The 15459-nt window shown below is 41.9% G+C and overlaps 1 protein-coding gene and 1 non-coding gene across 5 annotated transcripts; one reads left to right on the top strand and one right to left on the bottom strand.

Moving 5' to 3' along the window:
* Nucleotides 1–9: 9 nt before the first annotated feature.
* Nucleotides 10–11508, bottom strand: fam114a1 (family with sequence similarity 114 member A1). 4 transcript variants are annotated; one of them, XM_030095121.1, is made up of 13 exons: nucleotides 11461–11508; nucleotides 10151–10498; nucleotides 9835–9919; nucleotides 9141–9373; nucleotides 8898–9032; nucleotides 7746–7898; nucleotides 7482–7665; nucleotides 5116–5201; nucleotides 2644–2859; nucleotides 2369–2508; nucleotides 2040–2112; nucleotides 1395–1448; nucleotides 10–735 (listed from the first exon to the last, which is right to left on the bottom strand). In XM_030095121.1, exons 2-13 carry the CDS (start codon nucleotides 10490–10492, stop codon nucleotides 613–615), a joined length of 1824 nt encoding a protein of 607 aa, XP_029950981.1. In that variant the 5' UTR covers nucleotides 10493–10498; nucleotides 11461–11508; the 3' UTR covers nucleotides 10–612. The 4 variants fall into 4 exon arrangements, with proteins under 4 accessions (XP_029950981.1, XP_029950983.1, XP_029950984.1 ...); XM_030095123.1 differs by having other exon boundaries at nucleotides 7512–7665; XM_030095124.1 differs by having other exon boundaries at nucleotides 7521–7665.
* A 3751-nt stretch (nucleotides 11509–15259) lies between these two features.
* Nucleotides 15260–15331, top strand: trnap-agg (transfer RNA proline (anticodon AGG)). The gene has a single exon. It is a non-coding gene; the product is annotated as a tRNA-Pro (tRNA).
* Nucleotides 15332–15459: the final 128 nt, after the last annotated feature.

The following is a 15459-nucleotide window of genomic DNA, read 5'->3' as shown; positions in this document are numbered from 1 at the left end:
GGTAATTTATTTTTCCTATTTTCAAGTATGCAAATGTTTCTAAACCCAAACTCAAAGAAACATAAAGGTAGTGGAGCTTCATATAATTTAACACTAAAACAAAAGGAGTAAGAAATGATGGTGCATTACTAGGAATACTGGCATCTTGTCTCAAACCAGATATAAACAATAAATCAAAATAAACATTTCATTTATGCTATTTCTCACTGAAATGACCTGTAAGGAGTGCAAATGACGCTTATTATACATTAAACTAAAGTCCCTTCAATGCAATCAGTATTTTCTTTTTGCTGTTTTGCGCAGCTTCGGAGAATCGTCGCTGTGACGGACTGAGCTTTGGTCACCATTTTGGTTCCTTTAAGTGAAAATATCAATGGAAAAACCCGATTAAATATCATTCATAGACACAAGAAACATGTATGACCTGCATGTGGCACATCGAAATAAAACTGTCATCTCCATGATCATAATCTCTCTTTACATCTATATATATTTTGTCTCTCACTGTTGTATGGCACTTAGATAAAAGCACTTAACATGGAATATCGAGCCTTCAAAGTTTACTGTGCAGCATTAAGACAAGCAGGTAGTAGTGTGCGTGTGTAGTGAGTGTTAGTGTATCTGTGCTGCTGTCTCTGTGGAGGTTTGGCAGTGTTGGCTCTGGATGTGGGAGATCTGCAGGATGGGCAGGAGCAGCTGAAATGCATTCTGGATGTAGTTGGTACTGTTGTCCCCCTGTGGACAGCAGAGCCATCGTCACAATCCTCATTGAGAAAACTAAGTCAGTACCTCCGCACTATGATAGGAAACTGTCTTTGCTCATAAAACAACATAGAAACATAAAGTCTTCCACAACCATAGTCACACAAAAACACTAAACAAATAGTGGACACAAGCATGATTGGGCAGATAAGCTGTTTCTAAGTTTATGTAAGTTATTTTCTAAGTATGAAGACAAAGAAATTTAAGATGACAGGTGCATTCACTACATTTAAAGGTACAAAAAAATATGCAATAGAAGCGAAGTGGGCAGAATAAAACTAAACTATCCAGTTTAATAAAAAAAAAAACATTTACACTGAAGTGACTCAATAAATTAATATTGACTACATTAATATGAAGATATATAATACTGAAACAAAAGACTATTTTACTGAAATTATCATATTTTGTTCCTTTATTCCCAAACGTGTCTAAAGAAAATCCACAGTTCTCCCCATTATCAAAATGAGCCTGTTCCACTGTAAATGGTTAGTTGCACATTTCCAGCATCATCAGGAGAATGAGACTGCTTCAGATGATGCGGAAGAGCAAGTTTCCAGCACACAATGTGCTGGAAAAGTCATTAACTGGTCCCCAGATTATAATCACAATAACGTGAAAAGGAGTCTCACCTCTTGCAGGACACTATTCACCATTGGATTCACCTCCTCGGCTTTCCTCTGACCCTGAAAATCATGAGGAGATGAGATGAGATGAGAGAAACGCAACTTGAGTCCACGTTTTCATTGTTTCCCTGTGATTAGTTATAAACCGTAAAGTTGCAAAATGCAAGTGCACACACTTTTAAAATTAGATTTCCTTCTACTCACACAACCCTAAAAGGTAATTATCAAGGGATCAAACTAAAATGTTTCCTGCTCAGTCGATGCCTGAATCTCTTCATCTCAAAAACAACAATGTGGCAGCTGCTGGTTCCTGCAATACAATGAGCGCTGCCCCCGAAGGTTTCTTTTGACTCGATCTGATTCACTTCTCTGCTGCTGAAAACGCTCATTAGTGCACCAAATGTTCTTAATTCACAGCAGAAACCAAACACAACAAATGCATTATTCAGTCATGTTTGATGTGCATTTCCTAAAAATGTTAAGTATCCTGTTTGTGGGATTGAAAAATTCATCTCCGGTTTGAGAAAATGGATTTGGGGGCCAAGTGAACCACAAATGAATTAGGACTGATGCGTTGGGGATTTTCGTATCGTCTGCTGTTGTTTATGACAGAAACAGGTTTAGATTTGGTTTAGATTCATGATCACTTACCCCAACAAGAAGCAGTGTGTCAGAAAACTTCTTCGCCAAACAATCCACCTCTTTACACATTGCAGAAGTCAACCTGCAAAATACAGAGTTCTGTTATGGTTTTTTTTTTTTTTTAGAAATCCACACCACAAGAGTAAAGAAGGGTTCTTTGGCAGTTGCAAAAATATTTGATGACCAGTAGTAACCACTCCCTCACACTCACCTAACACTGATACAGCTGAAGCTTTAACGTTGTTTTAACCTAAAAGTTCCTCAACTTTTGGATGAGAAATCCCCCTAATGAGAGTGTGTGTGATGAGACTGGATTCATCCCCCACAGCAGAACACACCTGGTGAGGATGTGAGCCTGCTCCCTGGCAGCTTTCTCCTGCTCCTGGCCGTGGAGGATGAGCTCTGCCACCTTGTGGAGTTGTTCGATACTGCGAGCAGTCACCTCTGCCAGACTGCCCACCGATGACAGGTACACACGCTGGAGAGAGGGAAGCGAAGATGAACACGGACACTCACACCCTCACACGCTCAGAGTCGCAGAGCAGCTACATGAAACCCAATCAGGTGGTGACGGCAAAGAAAAGAAGGCCCGGCGTTGATGGGTTGACCTCACCTCCACAGATCTGGGGTCGCTCTCCTTCTCTCCTTTAATCTCCTTCCCCTCGCCCTCCGTTCCCTTCTGCTCCTCTTCAGCTTTCTTCTCCTCCTCTTTCTTGTTCTCTCCAGGCGAGGCCTCCTCTCCTGACTGGTCCTGCGTTTCCTTGCCAACTGTCTCCGTAGTGACAGGCTGTTCCACCTCGCTCACCCAATCATGGGCCCTCATTCGAGCCTGGAGATGAATAATTACCCCCCATCAGCTCTGCATGTGGAGAAATCCCCATCCTGATGTATGCTAATAGATGCATATACATGATTATATGCTAATGCTAGTTCCCTATATGTGGATTTGATTATGCAGAGGGACTTCAAAGGTGATAACTTTTCGGTTTGCTTTAAGACAACAGCAGGGGAGAGTGGCCGTCACACTGAAGCGCATGAAATCCTGTCACTATAATTAAATCAACTTTAAAAGGATTTTTATTAAAAGGTTTCTATTTAAAAGGAACCTGAACTTGATGCCTCAAGTAACTATATATAAAAAAGACAGACAACCACACCCAGTTAATCCAGAGACCCTAATTCACCTAGCATGTGTTTTGATTGAGGGACAAAACTAAAGTACCTGAAGGAAACCTTTCTGCACAATAAAAATACTTCAGAACGCAACACTGAAAAGCTCAGGATGAAACTGACAGTGGCACTACATCTTTATGTGACTGGGACGTGGTTATTCCATCACGTTTCCATATTTGGACTAGAATTTGGCACTCAGAGAGCGCAGACCTCAGCCACAGCTCAAATCAGCCACCAACAACAATAAGAACTCCATATATAATAAAACAACATTGTGATCGGGGGTGTGATCGGAGCGGAGCGCTGCGGCATGCGGCGTGCGGAGCGGTGCGGCACGGTGCCTCTCACCCGTGAGAGGAATGTCTGGCGAGGGGTCTGCAGTGACCAACTGCTACTCTGCATGTCAATGGTGGATTGGCTATTTCAGCACCATGGACAGCGCCTTGGATTTATTGGTAAACAACAACCCACCGTTAAACTTCACCACAACAGTCAACTGGCTATATCAGCAGCATGGAATTCATCAATGAATAAAGACCAAATATAACCAGATCAAATATTCTTAATATAACTAAGCAGATGTAAACAAACCTGTCATCAATTTAAGACGTAGTACCGAGGCCCTCTGCTGGATAGATACAGTACTACACTCGTAAAATGAAACTCATCACCCTAAAGTAACTCAGAAAAACAACACAATGATGGACATGCAGAGATGCATAACAAAGGAAACAAACACTCCAACCTAGGATGAAATCACTTACAAACAAAACTCTGATCAAGTTTTGAAGAGAAGCCAACTTGTGGTGATTTTCTCGCGCTGCTGCGCGACTGTTCTGTCCATGAAACAGGTCCGACTAGGAACTAAAACTGAAGTTCCGCTGGGCGGTAAACCCTATCTGTCAATGATAAAGAATCCTTTAAAAAATTCGTGGATCCAGACAGTGATCCGGATCATCACCAAAATTTAATGGATTCCAAGTTAGCCCAAGGGCCACCTTTCCACAAAGTTTCATTGCAATCCGTCCATAACTTTTTCCATAATGTTGCTAACAAACCAACCAACAAACCAACAAACCGAAGTGATTACATAACCTCCTTGGCGGAGGTAATTAGAAAGTTTCATATTGTGACTTTTCTTTACATAATCGATATTGAACAATTTGTTTCAGTTACTTTCATCATGCTCAAATTAAATGCCATAAAAGATTTGCAAATGCGGTGACCGTTTAGTTATGCTGCAACCCTTTCAGAATAATTATGGCAAAAGTCCAGAGGCTAAAATGACTTTGGTTGATTACTTATGAAATTAATAACCAGCCCAAAGGATCTTTCTCTGAGGTAAAGTGCTTTTTTCAGTCCTGAATTGATGGCATTCTGAATCTTTCCAAATGAATTTGTCATTATGACACATAAAGGCATCATCGGCTCATTTTCTACTCCGATCTGAGCTGATGAGAGGCAGGGCTACATCCCAGACAGGTCACTAGCCAATCAAAGGCAAAGATGTTGAAACTGTGAGAGTAAAACCAAGCACTGTACTCCTTACCTACATACATACAGGGAGAACATGCAAATTCACAAAAGGCTCCAACTGTGGACATTGTTGTTGTCAAGAATACACTAAGTGCTTACCATAATAATAATATGACAAAAGAAGATCCCTATCCCAACCTAAATGATCAATCTTTCAATAGATTGTTCACATTTGAGTCCTTTTTCTCTCCTAAACTTGTATCGGGGTTGTGTAAATGAACAATGAAGCACTGCCTGTGTGACTAATTTTTCCAAAGCATATTTTTGCCTTTCCTCTGAAACCTATGAGCTGTCTGTGTAATACTGTGTGTGTGTGTGTGTGTGTGTGTGTGTGTGTGTGTGTGTGTGTGTGTGTGTGTGTGTGTGTGTGTGTCACCTTGTTGAGTTTGTCTGGGGTGGCAGCAACATGAAGCTCAAACAGCAGCTCAGTGAGAACGCTCACAAACTCCTCGCCGTCAGCAGCTGACAAAAATACAAAACCGCGCACACACATTAACATACACATCAGTACTCTTGCGCTGGCTGTCACACACGTGGACCACATGTCAGTGACATTATGATTTTTTCCCCCCCCCATGCTATTTTTGTTTGGTTTCCCGGTGCAGGATCTTGTTTTCATGCCGGATTAAGTCAAACTTCTGTATTGAAATTACTGTCATCGCTCAGCAAGAGCGAGAGACACACACATGCAGATTTAATGTCTGGATGAATTGAGAATATTGGATTTGTTGAATCTGCAATGCAAATGCGTCAGACGCCGCTGAACACCGACGCTGGATCAGGTACCATGTTCAGCCCTGCAGGTGAAGGGACCCCCGCCTGCTCTGAACTGTGACTTCGCCTGAAGCTTTCTGTGACAAGTCTGCACTAAAAACCCTCTAAAGTGAGCGGCAAGAAGAAGCTGTCATATATTTAAAAACAAAACTCGACATCACATGGCACCCCTCCCAACTTACAGTCTCATTTTAGTTGAACGTTCAGTTTCTTCAGCAGATTCAGAGGATCGTGAGCAAAAATGCCCCGAACAGCGATTCCCACAAGAGCTTCTGAGTTTTAGTGAAGGGAGGAAAACCATTTGTGCACATTCCCAGATGCAGAAACAGATATGAAAGTAGACAGCACGGGCTTTTTGTGAGAGGAATTGGATTTTCTAACTATGACACAGGGGAAATGTTGAGAGAAATTGCGCTTTGGACATTTTAAACCTCAGCCGACATTCAGCTTTTCAGCTGAAACGTCTCTGAAAGTGAATCCCTGCTGGCAGCCGCGCCGCTTCTCCGAGTCTGACCTCCATTAGGAAATACTGTCACACACCGGCGGCGACATGCTGCAGTTAATGTCGTGATTAAAAGATAATTAATGGTTCAGATGGAAATGTGTGGCATAATGAGTACAACTGCTGTGATTCCAAGGACTTCTGTGAACTCCTCTCGAGTTAAACCGGTCTGGTAGCTGCCTGTGAAGCTGATTCACCTGAACTCAGGACTCTAGAAAATCATCACTCGGGTCTTTTTTTTTGTTTGTTTGTTTTCTTTTGGTGCAAACAGGAGGTACTCTGTTCTGGGTAAACTTGGAATTCTCTTTCAACTTGTTCTTCATTCAATATTTATACATTCTTGGGTTTAATCACGGAGAGCTGATGATAGCAGCAACAACAGGGGGTGGCTGAAATATTCACCGTTTTGTGGTGTTTGATGTGCAACTATGATATGTTGGGAAAGAAGGGTCTTGCAGATTTTCTAAGGCGTGTTTCTCTATTTGTAAATAAAGATCAAGCCTCCCTCTGATAATATAGAAACTACAGATAAAAGCATATACAGGTCCGGTGAATAGATTAATGTACATTCTCATTTTCACACATATCAAATGCATTGACTTGGTCCTGGAAGACGTTTTGCAAAATGCTGCAAATTTTTTTCGCAATAAAACAGTTTCATTTAATTAGTCCAGGACTCAAACAAGACAGCTTTAAAGTCTGTAGATTCAAACTAAAGCAGCAGAACCTGAGGATTATTGACCTTTACAGAGTAGCACAGGTCAAACTCTGGAGGAATGGCTCCGCCGTGTCTAATAAAGCCATTGTAAAGGGGTCTTTTGTTGAAGCTTCCCAGCTCGTTTGAATTCCTGCTTCTTTCAGACTCCGCATGGAATAGTTAACACACGTCTGCGTGTAAAACTGATGGATCGCCCCATTAAAATCTCTGCCGCCGATTCTTTAGTTCTGAAAGCAGCAGCGATGGAGACGTGTCCTGATGAGCATGAATCCACAGCTGAGATGAAGCGTAATGAAATGTAGATTTTGATTGTTTTTGAGGAGGAAAATGATCAGTAATAATTAATGTAAGGAAGCCTTTGTGACGGATCGAAGCGGGAGTGTCGCGGGACTGATGATGCACTGAAGAATGCGTCATTGTCGTCAATACGGTGTGCCTGACCGCGATCACGCTGCTGCCTCATGGTCGTTTTACTGGGTTTCATTTCAATGCAAACACTCTGCAGGAATAGATCTAATAAAGTAGCCTTGCTTTAAATCCCTGAGTGTCAACAACGTTTTCATCGTCTATCCTACAAAAGTGATTAACAAAAAAAAAAAAAAAACGAGAGTGAAAGCTCAGATCAGTTCAGATTATTTGTTCCCTCATTATCAGTGTGTTCCTGAACCAAATACTGCCTGATCAAGGGTCGGTGCTCAGGCGCCTCGTCTGCCTCCAGCAGGCCTACCGGCTGGTCTGGGTCACTCACATAACGGGGTAGAACAGTGTATTTGGGAACCTTGATCACCGTTATCCTTCGTCTCTCCGCCTCCTCCTTCTACCTCTCCTTCCTCCTCTTCTTCTGGCTTGATGAAAATCTCCTTGATGAAAATCAGCTCCTTCTTCACCTCCTCCTGCTCCTCTTCCAGCAGGGCGGAGAGAAAAGCTTGAACCTAAGAGGAGAAGTACATGAGGAGATGAAACGGGCCACGCCACTGAGAGGCGCTTGATGTTCACAACACCGGCGCGGTACCTTCGCCTCGCTCTCGTTGGAGAGAATCTCCAGGGCCTCCAGGTGCGACAAACCCTGGTAGTCATCAAAAAGAATGCCGTAGTGAGCGGTGGGGGCGCTGACGGACTGGCTACTCAGACGAGCTCGCTCCTTCTCCTTGGCTTCCTTCAGCATCTGAAAAATCACAAGGTCACATCAACGCTACGTGATTATCAAGACGTAACACTGAAAACCTCGGATACAGACTTCATGTTCAATAAAATTCCTGTCTGAAGTCATCTTAAGCCAACATAAGTGAGTCAATAAAAACCCAGCTGAGGGCAAGATGCAGGGGAAAAGTTCCTAAATACATCGCTAGAGTGGTTTAAATAAAGCTCACCACAGGTCTAAAGGTGAGAGCATTCGGTCCAGAGAACAGAAATATAAACAGGCTTTAAGCTGTGAAATGCTCCGTGAGTTAAAGGGAAAAGCGTGAGCACTGGGGCTGAAGGTCAAAGGGAGCTGGAGGCTGACTGTGAGTGGATGTATGTACATAATCTCACTGAGAGGCAGGAGCGCTGATATTTACTAATATCACACCGTCTGTTTGACCCGGTGAGTAATCCTACAGCGGCATGCTTGAAGAACTGCTGGCAGGCGGTGAAGAGCAGACACAGGAGAGAGAGAGAGAGGAGAGGAGCGCATCACGACAATCAACAGGAGATGAGACGAAGGCATGTTTAACATTCCTCCTTCGGTTTTCCAGCTAAACAAAACAACTGATCAACTGATGTTTAGTTCTTGATTAGAGTCTAAGATTAGACAGACTTCCAGGCTGAAACATGCAGAATGTCTTGTCAGCATTTTCAGACGATCAAAAAGCTTCGATAAGCTAAACAACAATTTCAGATTATGAAATGTGGAGCTGAGTGTCTTCTGCATTACACTGATAGGAGATACTGACTGTATTCATTATCTGCACCAAACGAAATAGAGTTGGCCTGGAGGACACAGACATGCAGTTTACAGTGGAGAGCAGTCAAACGCCACGTCTCTGATGGAAACTCTTACCAGGGAAATCAGAGAAAATCCATCTGATGCCCGCTCAGTCATGTAAAGTCTGAATGCTTTACTGTGGAAAATGCAAATCTGAGGTCCACAATTCAAATAAATCACGAGTGGGAGTCTGCATACCTGACTCAGTGAAGCGGTCTTCTGCATCAGAGTCTTTGTTTTTTTGAATCCTGGGTCACTCTCTGCAAGAACAGTCATGGTTTTCTTTCCTATGAACTCCAAGGCGTCCAGACCGCCAGTGATCACCGACTTGCCCTGAGAGACGAACACAAAGAAAACGTGGCAGACTACCAGAAAAGAAAAAGATCTGAATGATCACGGAATCTTAACTTTGTGCTTTGTTTTGTGCGCCGGTTCACTCACTGCATGTGTGATAGTGGAGAAGACGCCCCGACCGGCAGCGTTGGGTGAAGATGATTCTGCCGGGACAGACGCTCCAGTTTCTTGGATTTCCTCTCCTCCTCCTCCTCCTCCTTCTCCTCCTTCTCCCTTCTCCTCAGCTCCATCCGCCTCCTCTCGAGCCTCCTCGCCCACAGACGTCTTGTGGAGGCGGAGCGCCTCGCCTGCTTTCACCTTAACTGAGGTCAGGCTGTGACCTGCAGGGAATATGATCACGTGAATGTTGGTTTATTGGTCAGAAGGTCAAGAGACAGGCTGTCTGACTACGTAAAAAAATCAAATCTGGGTTTCGCCGTTCTGAAAAGTTACACTTTAATGGACACAACTTATAGTTAGGAGGAAGTTTAAAGGTCTCTACTCTGGATGAAGAATGGATAGAACATTGGTTTCCCATATTTTCTAGAACTTAATGCAGAGCAGGGAAAGAGGAACTCAAAGGGGGTTAACAGTTTGGCCGAGGAAGAAAAAGGAAGAACATATGAATTCTAAATTTTCAGTCTTCTGTAAGAAATACTAGCATTGCTGCACTCGGTTCTTGTCGGTTGTGTTTGGAAATAGAGATCTGGAAGACGCATTAATCCAGTTCAAAGTAAAAACGAGACCAAAGCCTCGTAAGGCTGAACGCTTGGAGGAAAACAATCAGAAAGTGAGAACGTACCCACTGTGGAGGTGGCACTGCTGAGGAGAGACTTTCCCCACGAGCCCCAGCCTCCCCAACCTTTCTCTTTCTCCTGGAGTGAGCTCTGCACACACATAATAGTATTGGATTTATTCCAGTTCAAGTTCAGACATTTAGCAAAACTGTTACCAACGGAAGAAATGTATGATTAATTTTCGTACAATGGAAGGTTTTGGGGGGTTTGAAAAATTAAGATACTACATCAAGATGCTGTTTCCAAAAATAATCATATTTGAGCTGAATTTTCAGCACTTCGCTGTCATGAAACTCAAAGTAGAGAAGCCATTCCTCCAACCTCCACGTCCTGCTCTGCAGCCTCGGCCTCTGCCTCCAGGCTCACCGGCTGATCACACTCGATCGCCCGGCCCTCTGCGGCCGGCTCCGATCGCTCATCCTGAGCCTCTCCTGAGTGGATCTCAGCAGCCGGTTCGTCTGAGGGCGTCTCCTCGCTGGAGTCTGGGATGATGAACTTCTCGGGGACCAGAGGAGGCTGCGGTGGTGCTGAGGGGGCAGTGATGGCTGCTGGGATATCCTGGAAGGGGTCACTGTCGGTGCCGAGGGGCTGAGGAGGAGGAGGAGTGGGCTCTGTAGTGGGGTCTGTAGAGGGTTCTGGGTCTGATGGGGCAGTCTGGGACATGGTGATCTGGAAGAGAACAGGTGCTTTAATTGAGGAAGTTTTTTGTTGAACTGCTGTGTTTCTTCATAAGTCTTTGTTGTGGAACTAAAACGTTAAACTCGTTACCTGAAGAGAAGGTTGGTTTTTTTTTTGTCAGAAAGAATATTTAATATTTCACCTCTGGAGATGAAACAGCATTGAGGAATTAATGTCCTCCTCATTCAAATGAAGGAAACAGTCAGAATGCTGTGAAACGCTGCAGTTCTGCCAGCCATCTGTTATTAAATGTCTCCACCTCCTGGCCAGTAGCTGCACACATATTAATAAGATTGCCACTCAGTGTTGTCACTCACTGCTAACTTTGTTTAAGCAGCAACAAATCGTAACACACACATACACAAAAAAATTAATAAATAAAATAAAAAAATAAATAAATCATTAACTGCAAGTGATGAATAATCTACATCCCAACGCAAATGTATTATTCTGTTAAAAAAAAACAAACAAAAAAAACAATTGTTCAGTGGAATATATTTGAAACAAGGAACAATAGTCTTCATGTAAAGCTGCACAGCTATGATGATTTGATGATTTTAAAAACAGAACTACTAATCTGACAGGTGGGAACCATGTCTGCTTTCACAGTGACTCTTAAACCAGTCAAATTCATCAAGTTGTCCTTTCAGACAAATTACAACAGTTTAAACACGAAGCAATTTTTCTAATGATTTTATGAAGAGTATTTAAAGTATTTTATGAGCGTGACAGCACTCAGCCCGAGACAAACAAACAACTTTATTTCCATATGACAGTTCATCCATCTTATTTTTAAAAAGTGACAACAAACAGTTCTTCACGGCAACAAGTTAAAGCAAAGCCTCGTGGACGCTCTTAGTCGTGTGTCTGTGTCATTTAATTCTTAACAGGCAGACGAGGCTTTAAAAAGCTGAAAGACGGTTTGTTTTGTTGAGAGTGACAGTGCAGCTCACCCGCTCGGTGCCAGCCGGAGGCTCCTCTTCCGCCCCGCCACGTCGGCAGGCCGGTCCGCGGCTGCGCCAGAGAGTCACCGCCGCCAAGATGATTCGCCCCTCCGACACGACGCAGCGGCGTAACGGAGCTGACGCACAGACGAGCCAAGAAATCCTGTTATTCACTCAGTTCAAATGGCGAACATTTTACGAAGTCTTCAATGAGTGTACGCTGCAAATGAAGCATAAAGCTCATAAACAAGCTTTACAGGTCAATATACACATTACAGAGCAAATCTGTAAAAAGTGAAAGTGACTTGGAAAGAGACATAAATCTTCGTAAAACCAGAATGAAGGGTCAAATTAATGGAACACTGCATCTCTGTGAAATTGATCAAGTAATTGATCAATCGAGGGATTAAATTAAAATAATGTAATTCACACACAATATTAAAAAAAATATTCAAACCAGACTATTATCCAAATACAAAGACACGGAGTGTGGTCTTGGTAGGAAACCTCTGATGTGAAAGTGGCTGGCCGGCCTCTCAGACCTTAAATTAATTAAGTTGGTTGGATTTATGTTTTTTCTTTGACTGTGCCATATACAGGTATAGATTATGTAAGTTCCAACTTCATTCTGCTTCATTTCATTAATAAATTTAGAACGTTTTTTTTTATTTTGTTTCATAGTGTATTGCTTTGTATTTGTGTTGTGTTTGTGTCGAATTGTTTTATTTTTCTTTTGTCAATGAATGAAATAAAACTACAGGAAATTCTAGAGGAGAAGAGGTTTGATAGTCACAATATTTTCATCTGCAATTTTGATTTTTTGATTTTTTTTTTGCCTCTAGTCTGTTTAATGACTATGAGTGGTCGATTGGAACTGCATGCAACCCATGAGAAACGGTTTTACTCGGCAAGAAATCATTTAATTGTGTGAAGACTTCCTTCCAGTGAACACAATGGAGACAGGGGCCAAGCAGATGTGGTAACTTTAATATTCATGATGCATTTTATTACATGCTTGCTGTCTACTCTTAAATAGGTGTATGTCTCCCGCAGAGACGTCGCTACAGGAAAGGCAACACAGCCATTTGCCTAGGGCCCCGAGCTGAAGGGGCCCCCGAGGTCAGTCAATTTCAATGACAAATTAAAGGCGCGACGACAGCACGTCGAAAATCCCCCGCATAGGGCCTTTTTCCGAGTACTCACCGGTTAGTTGCTAGTAGGGGCCCCGACAGACGGCGGTTATCAGCGACACAACTTGAACATTACAATTACACGTCGGGAACCTACCTAATGGGGCCCCACTACTACCCGGCTTGCATCGGGATACAGTCAAGTCGGTCCTAACCAACTCGCCCCAAGCTAAGTCAGCCTATAGCCATGTCGGCCCCATGCCTCAAGTCTCACGCATTAAGCCTTTACAGTCACGCTTTTCGGTCTTTTTCCACACACTCACACCACACATTGTATTTCTCACACTGAAAAACAATACCATAAATGTGTCTGGTGCACTGCTGCTATGGCACAGTCATTCACTGCTTTCAGCCTGGTTTCCTCCTGCGAAGTCCACCTGAGATGACATAAAGTTTGTGCAAAGAAAGAAAGAACCTTATTGATTCTGAATTGAACTGAATGGTGAGTTGTGGTATACATATTCCAAGGTCAAAATGATTTAAATGAAAGTGCATATTGTGAAATGTTAATATTTACATTAAATGATTAAATTAAATATGATGCACTTTATTGTGTTTTAAAAAAGCAAAAGACCTTTAAAACTGACACATTGTAATGTTCTGTCATCTTGTAATTTGTATCGAGGCTCATTTGTATGTCTAGGTCAAATTAGATGATGACGTCATTTAAAACTACACATTGTTGCAAACTCCTCAGTCAGGAAAGTTCTGAATGATATTTTCATACAGAAAGAAGGAACCATATAAGGAACCATATTGGTGCAAAGTGAGTCACGTGAAGTGACAGAGCTACACCCACAGAGTCCTGACTCCTGATCATTCAAAGGCAGCTTTTTAATGGAAGTACAGATATCTATTGTCATACATCTATTGTGTTTCATTATTCTTTTACAAATGTAGAAATGCTATCTGCAGTTACAAATCAAATTTGATTGGTGCCTCCTTGTTTCATGTTATCACACAGCGACATTTGAATAATTTAGATTGATTTGAATTGATTGAAAGTCCTTTATTTGTCCCACGGGGAAAACGCAGTGTTCCAACAGAACAGAGAAAAGAACTATAAATGGAATAGAAACGTGAAATATGAAATTTACAAAGCCCAACCATAATATATATATATGTATATATATATGTGTGTGTGTGTGTGTGTGTGTGTGTGTGTGTGTGTGTGTGTGTGTGTGTAGGATAGATATAATTAAATAACAGATGTACGCTAACTGACACCATTAAATAGAATTTAAATAGAAATTTAAGACAGATGTAATTAAATAACAGATATAAACTAACAGATATAAATTAATAATTTACAGATATAATTCAATAAATAACAGATATACATTAACTGATATAAATTAAATAGAATTTAAATATGCTTTTAAACAGGTACATATGTACACTATGAAAATAATAGCAGATATAAATTAAATATAATTTAAATATACAGTTAAGATAGACACATATGTACAATATAATAGAAAAATGTGAGAAACGCAAAAAATACACACAGGAGTTTCACAGCCCTGATGATGGATGATAATAAATGATTGCACCCCCCCCCCCCCCCTTTTTTTTTGATTGACAGGTAAGTGAGAGGCTTGCAGATGTGTTGAGAAATACAATGTGTGGCGTGAGTGCATGACAAAAGACCGAAATGCGTGACTGTCACGTTCAGTGCGTGACACTTGAGAGCCTTGCCAGTTTTTCATGGGGCTTGGGGCCGATATGACTGTAAGCCCTTGCATCAACGTGCAGTCAGTGTTGTCAAACACACAAAATGAAGTGGACATATCCCTCAGGGCACGCTAAGAGAAGAAAAATCGAGAAAAGGATGAAAAGAAAAAAAAACCTGGTAATGGTAAGTGAGAATGTGTAAGCTATGTGTGTTACATTATAAAAAAGTTAGTCCCAGGTAGTCCAAGGGACTTTGTCCCAAACTCCCAGTCATCCATCTCCAAGCACCAGAAAAGTTAGCTGAGTCTGTGCAAAGTGATTTCAACCATTTCCTTCAAAACACATTAATAAAGTCTGTATATAATCATTCACATTATTTGACAGTATGGTAAACAACACACTTCTGTGGTATGACCAACTTAGAGCACACACTTACCTCTGCCAGCGGAGGTAATGTACCGCTATTAATTAAAGTATTTCTTTGGTGATCCTTCGTCCTGGACTTCATTCATCATGATTCTGGGCCTGAGAGGCCCCATAGTCCCTCTTGCCTGGGGCCACCAGGGGGTCTGGAAACACCCCTGGTCTCCCGACTGTTCTCAAATGTACAAACATTGCAATGGCTACTGATGTCTATCTATCTATCTATCTATCTATCTATCTATCTATCTATCTATGGGATTTGTACTGGCCACAAATTAATCAGTGTGAAAGATACGTACCGGCAAAACTCTGGAAGTAGGGGGGAATCATCTTGCTAAGTCAAAGCACTTCGTCTTCAGCTAATAAGAATCCTGTATTTGCACTGAACGCTGTTATAATGAACAGTTAGGCGCGTGTCAATAACTACGTGTAAAATTTAACAATACAAACGTGAAATTAATCCTGGAATAACGTGATTGAGAATTTCCTACATATCAATGACGTTTTTGAACTGCAACATCGGCTCGTTGGTCTAGGGGTATGATTCTCGCTTAGGGTGCGAGAGGTCCCGGGTTCAAATCCCGGACGAGCCCTCGGCTTTTGTTTGATCAGTTTCTTTGTTTCTTTTTTTTTCAGTCAAATACACGACTGTTGCATAAAACAGTATTTCATCCTTTAAACATTTAAAATTTAAGATTGTGATGCATTTATGTGAATGTAG

This window comes from Salarias fasciatus, chromosome 6 (assembly GCF_902148845.1).
Source record: "Salarias fasciatus chromosome 6, fSalaFa1.1, whole genome shotgun sequence".
In the NCBI taxonomy this organism is placed as follows: Eukaryota; Metazoa; Chordata; class Actinopteri; order Blenniiformes; family Blenniidae; genus Salarias; species Salarias fasciatus.
Note: the sequence above shows the minus strand (reverse complement) of the source record. Positions and strands in the feature narration are given on the sequence as shown.

Excerpts from the sequence above, each read along its gene's own strand:
- fam114a1 (XM_030095121.1), bottom strand. The coding sequence starts at position 10,492 with ATGTCCCAGACTGCCCCATCAGACCCAGAACCCTCTACAGACCCCACT. Across the intron at positions 7,899-8,897 it reads AGACCGCTTCACTGAGTCAG|ATGCTGAAGGAAGCCAAGGA; the intron begins GTATGCAGACTC and ends GTGATTTTTCAG. Across the intron at positions 5,202-7,481 it reads ACACTGTTCTACCCCGTTAT|CTGCTGACGGCGAGGAGTTT; the intron begins GTGAGTGACCCA and ends TATTTTTGTCAG.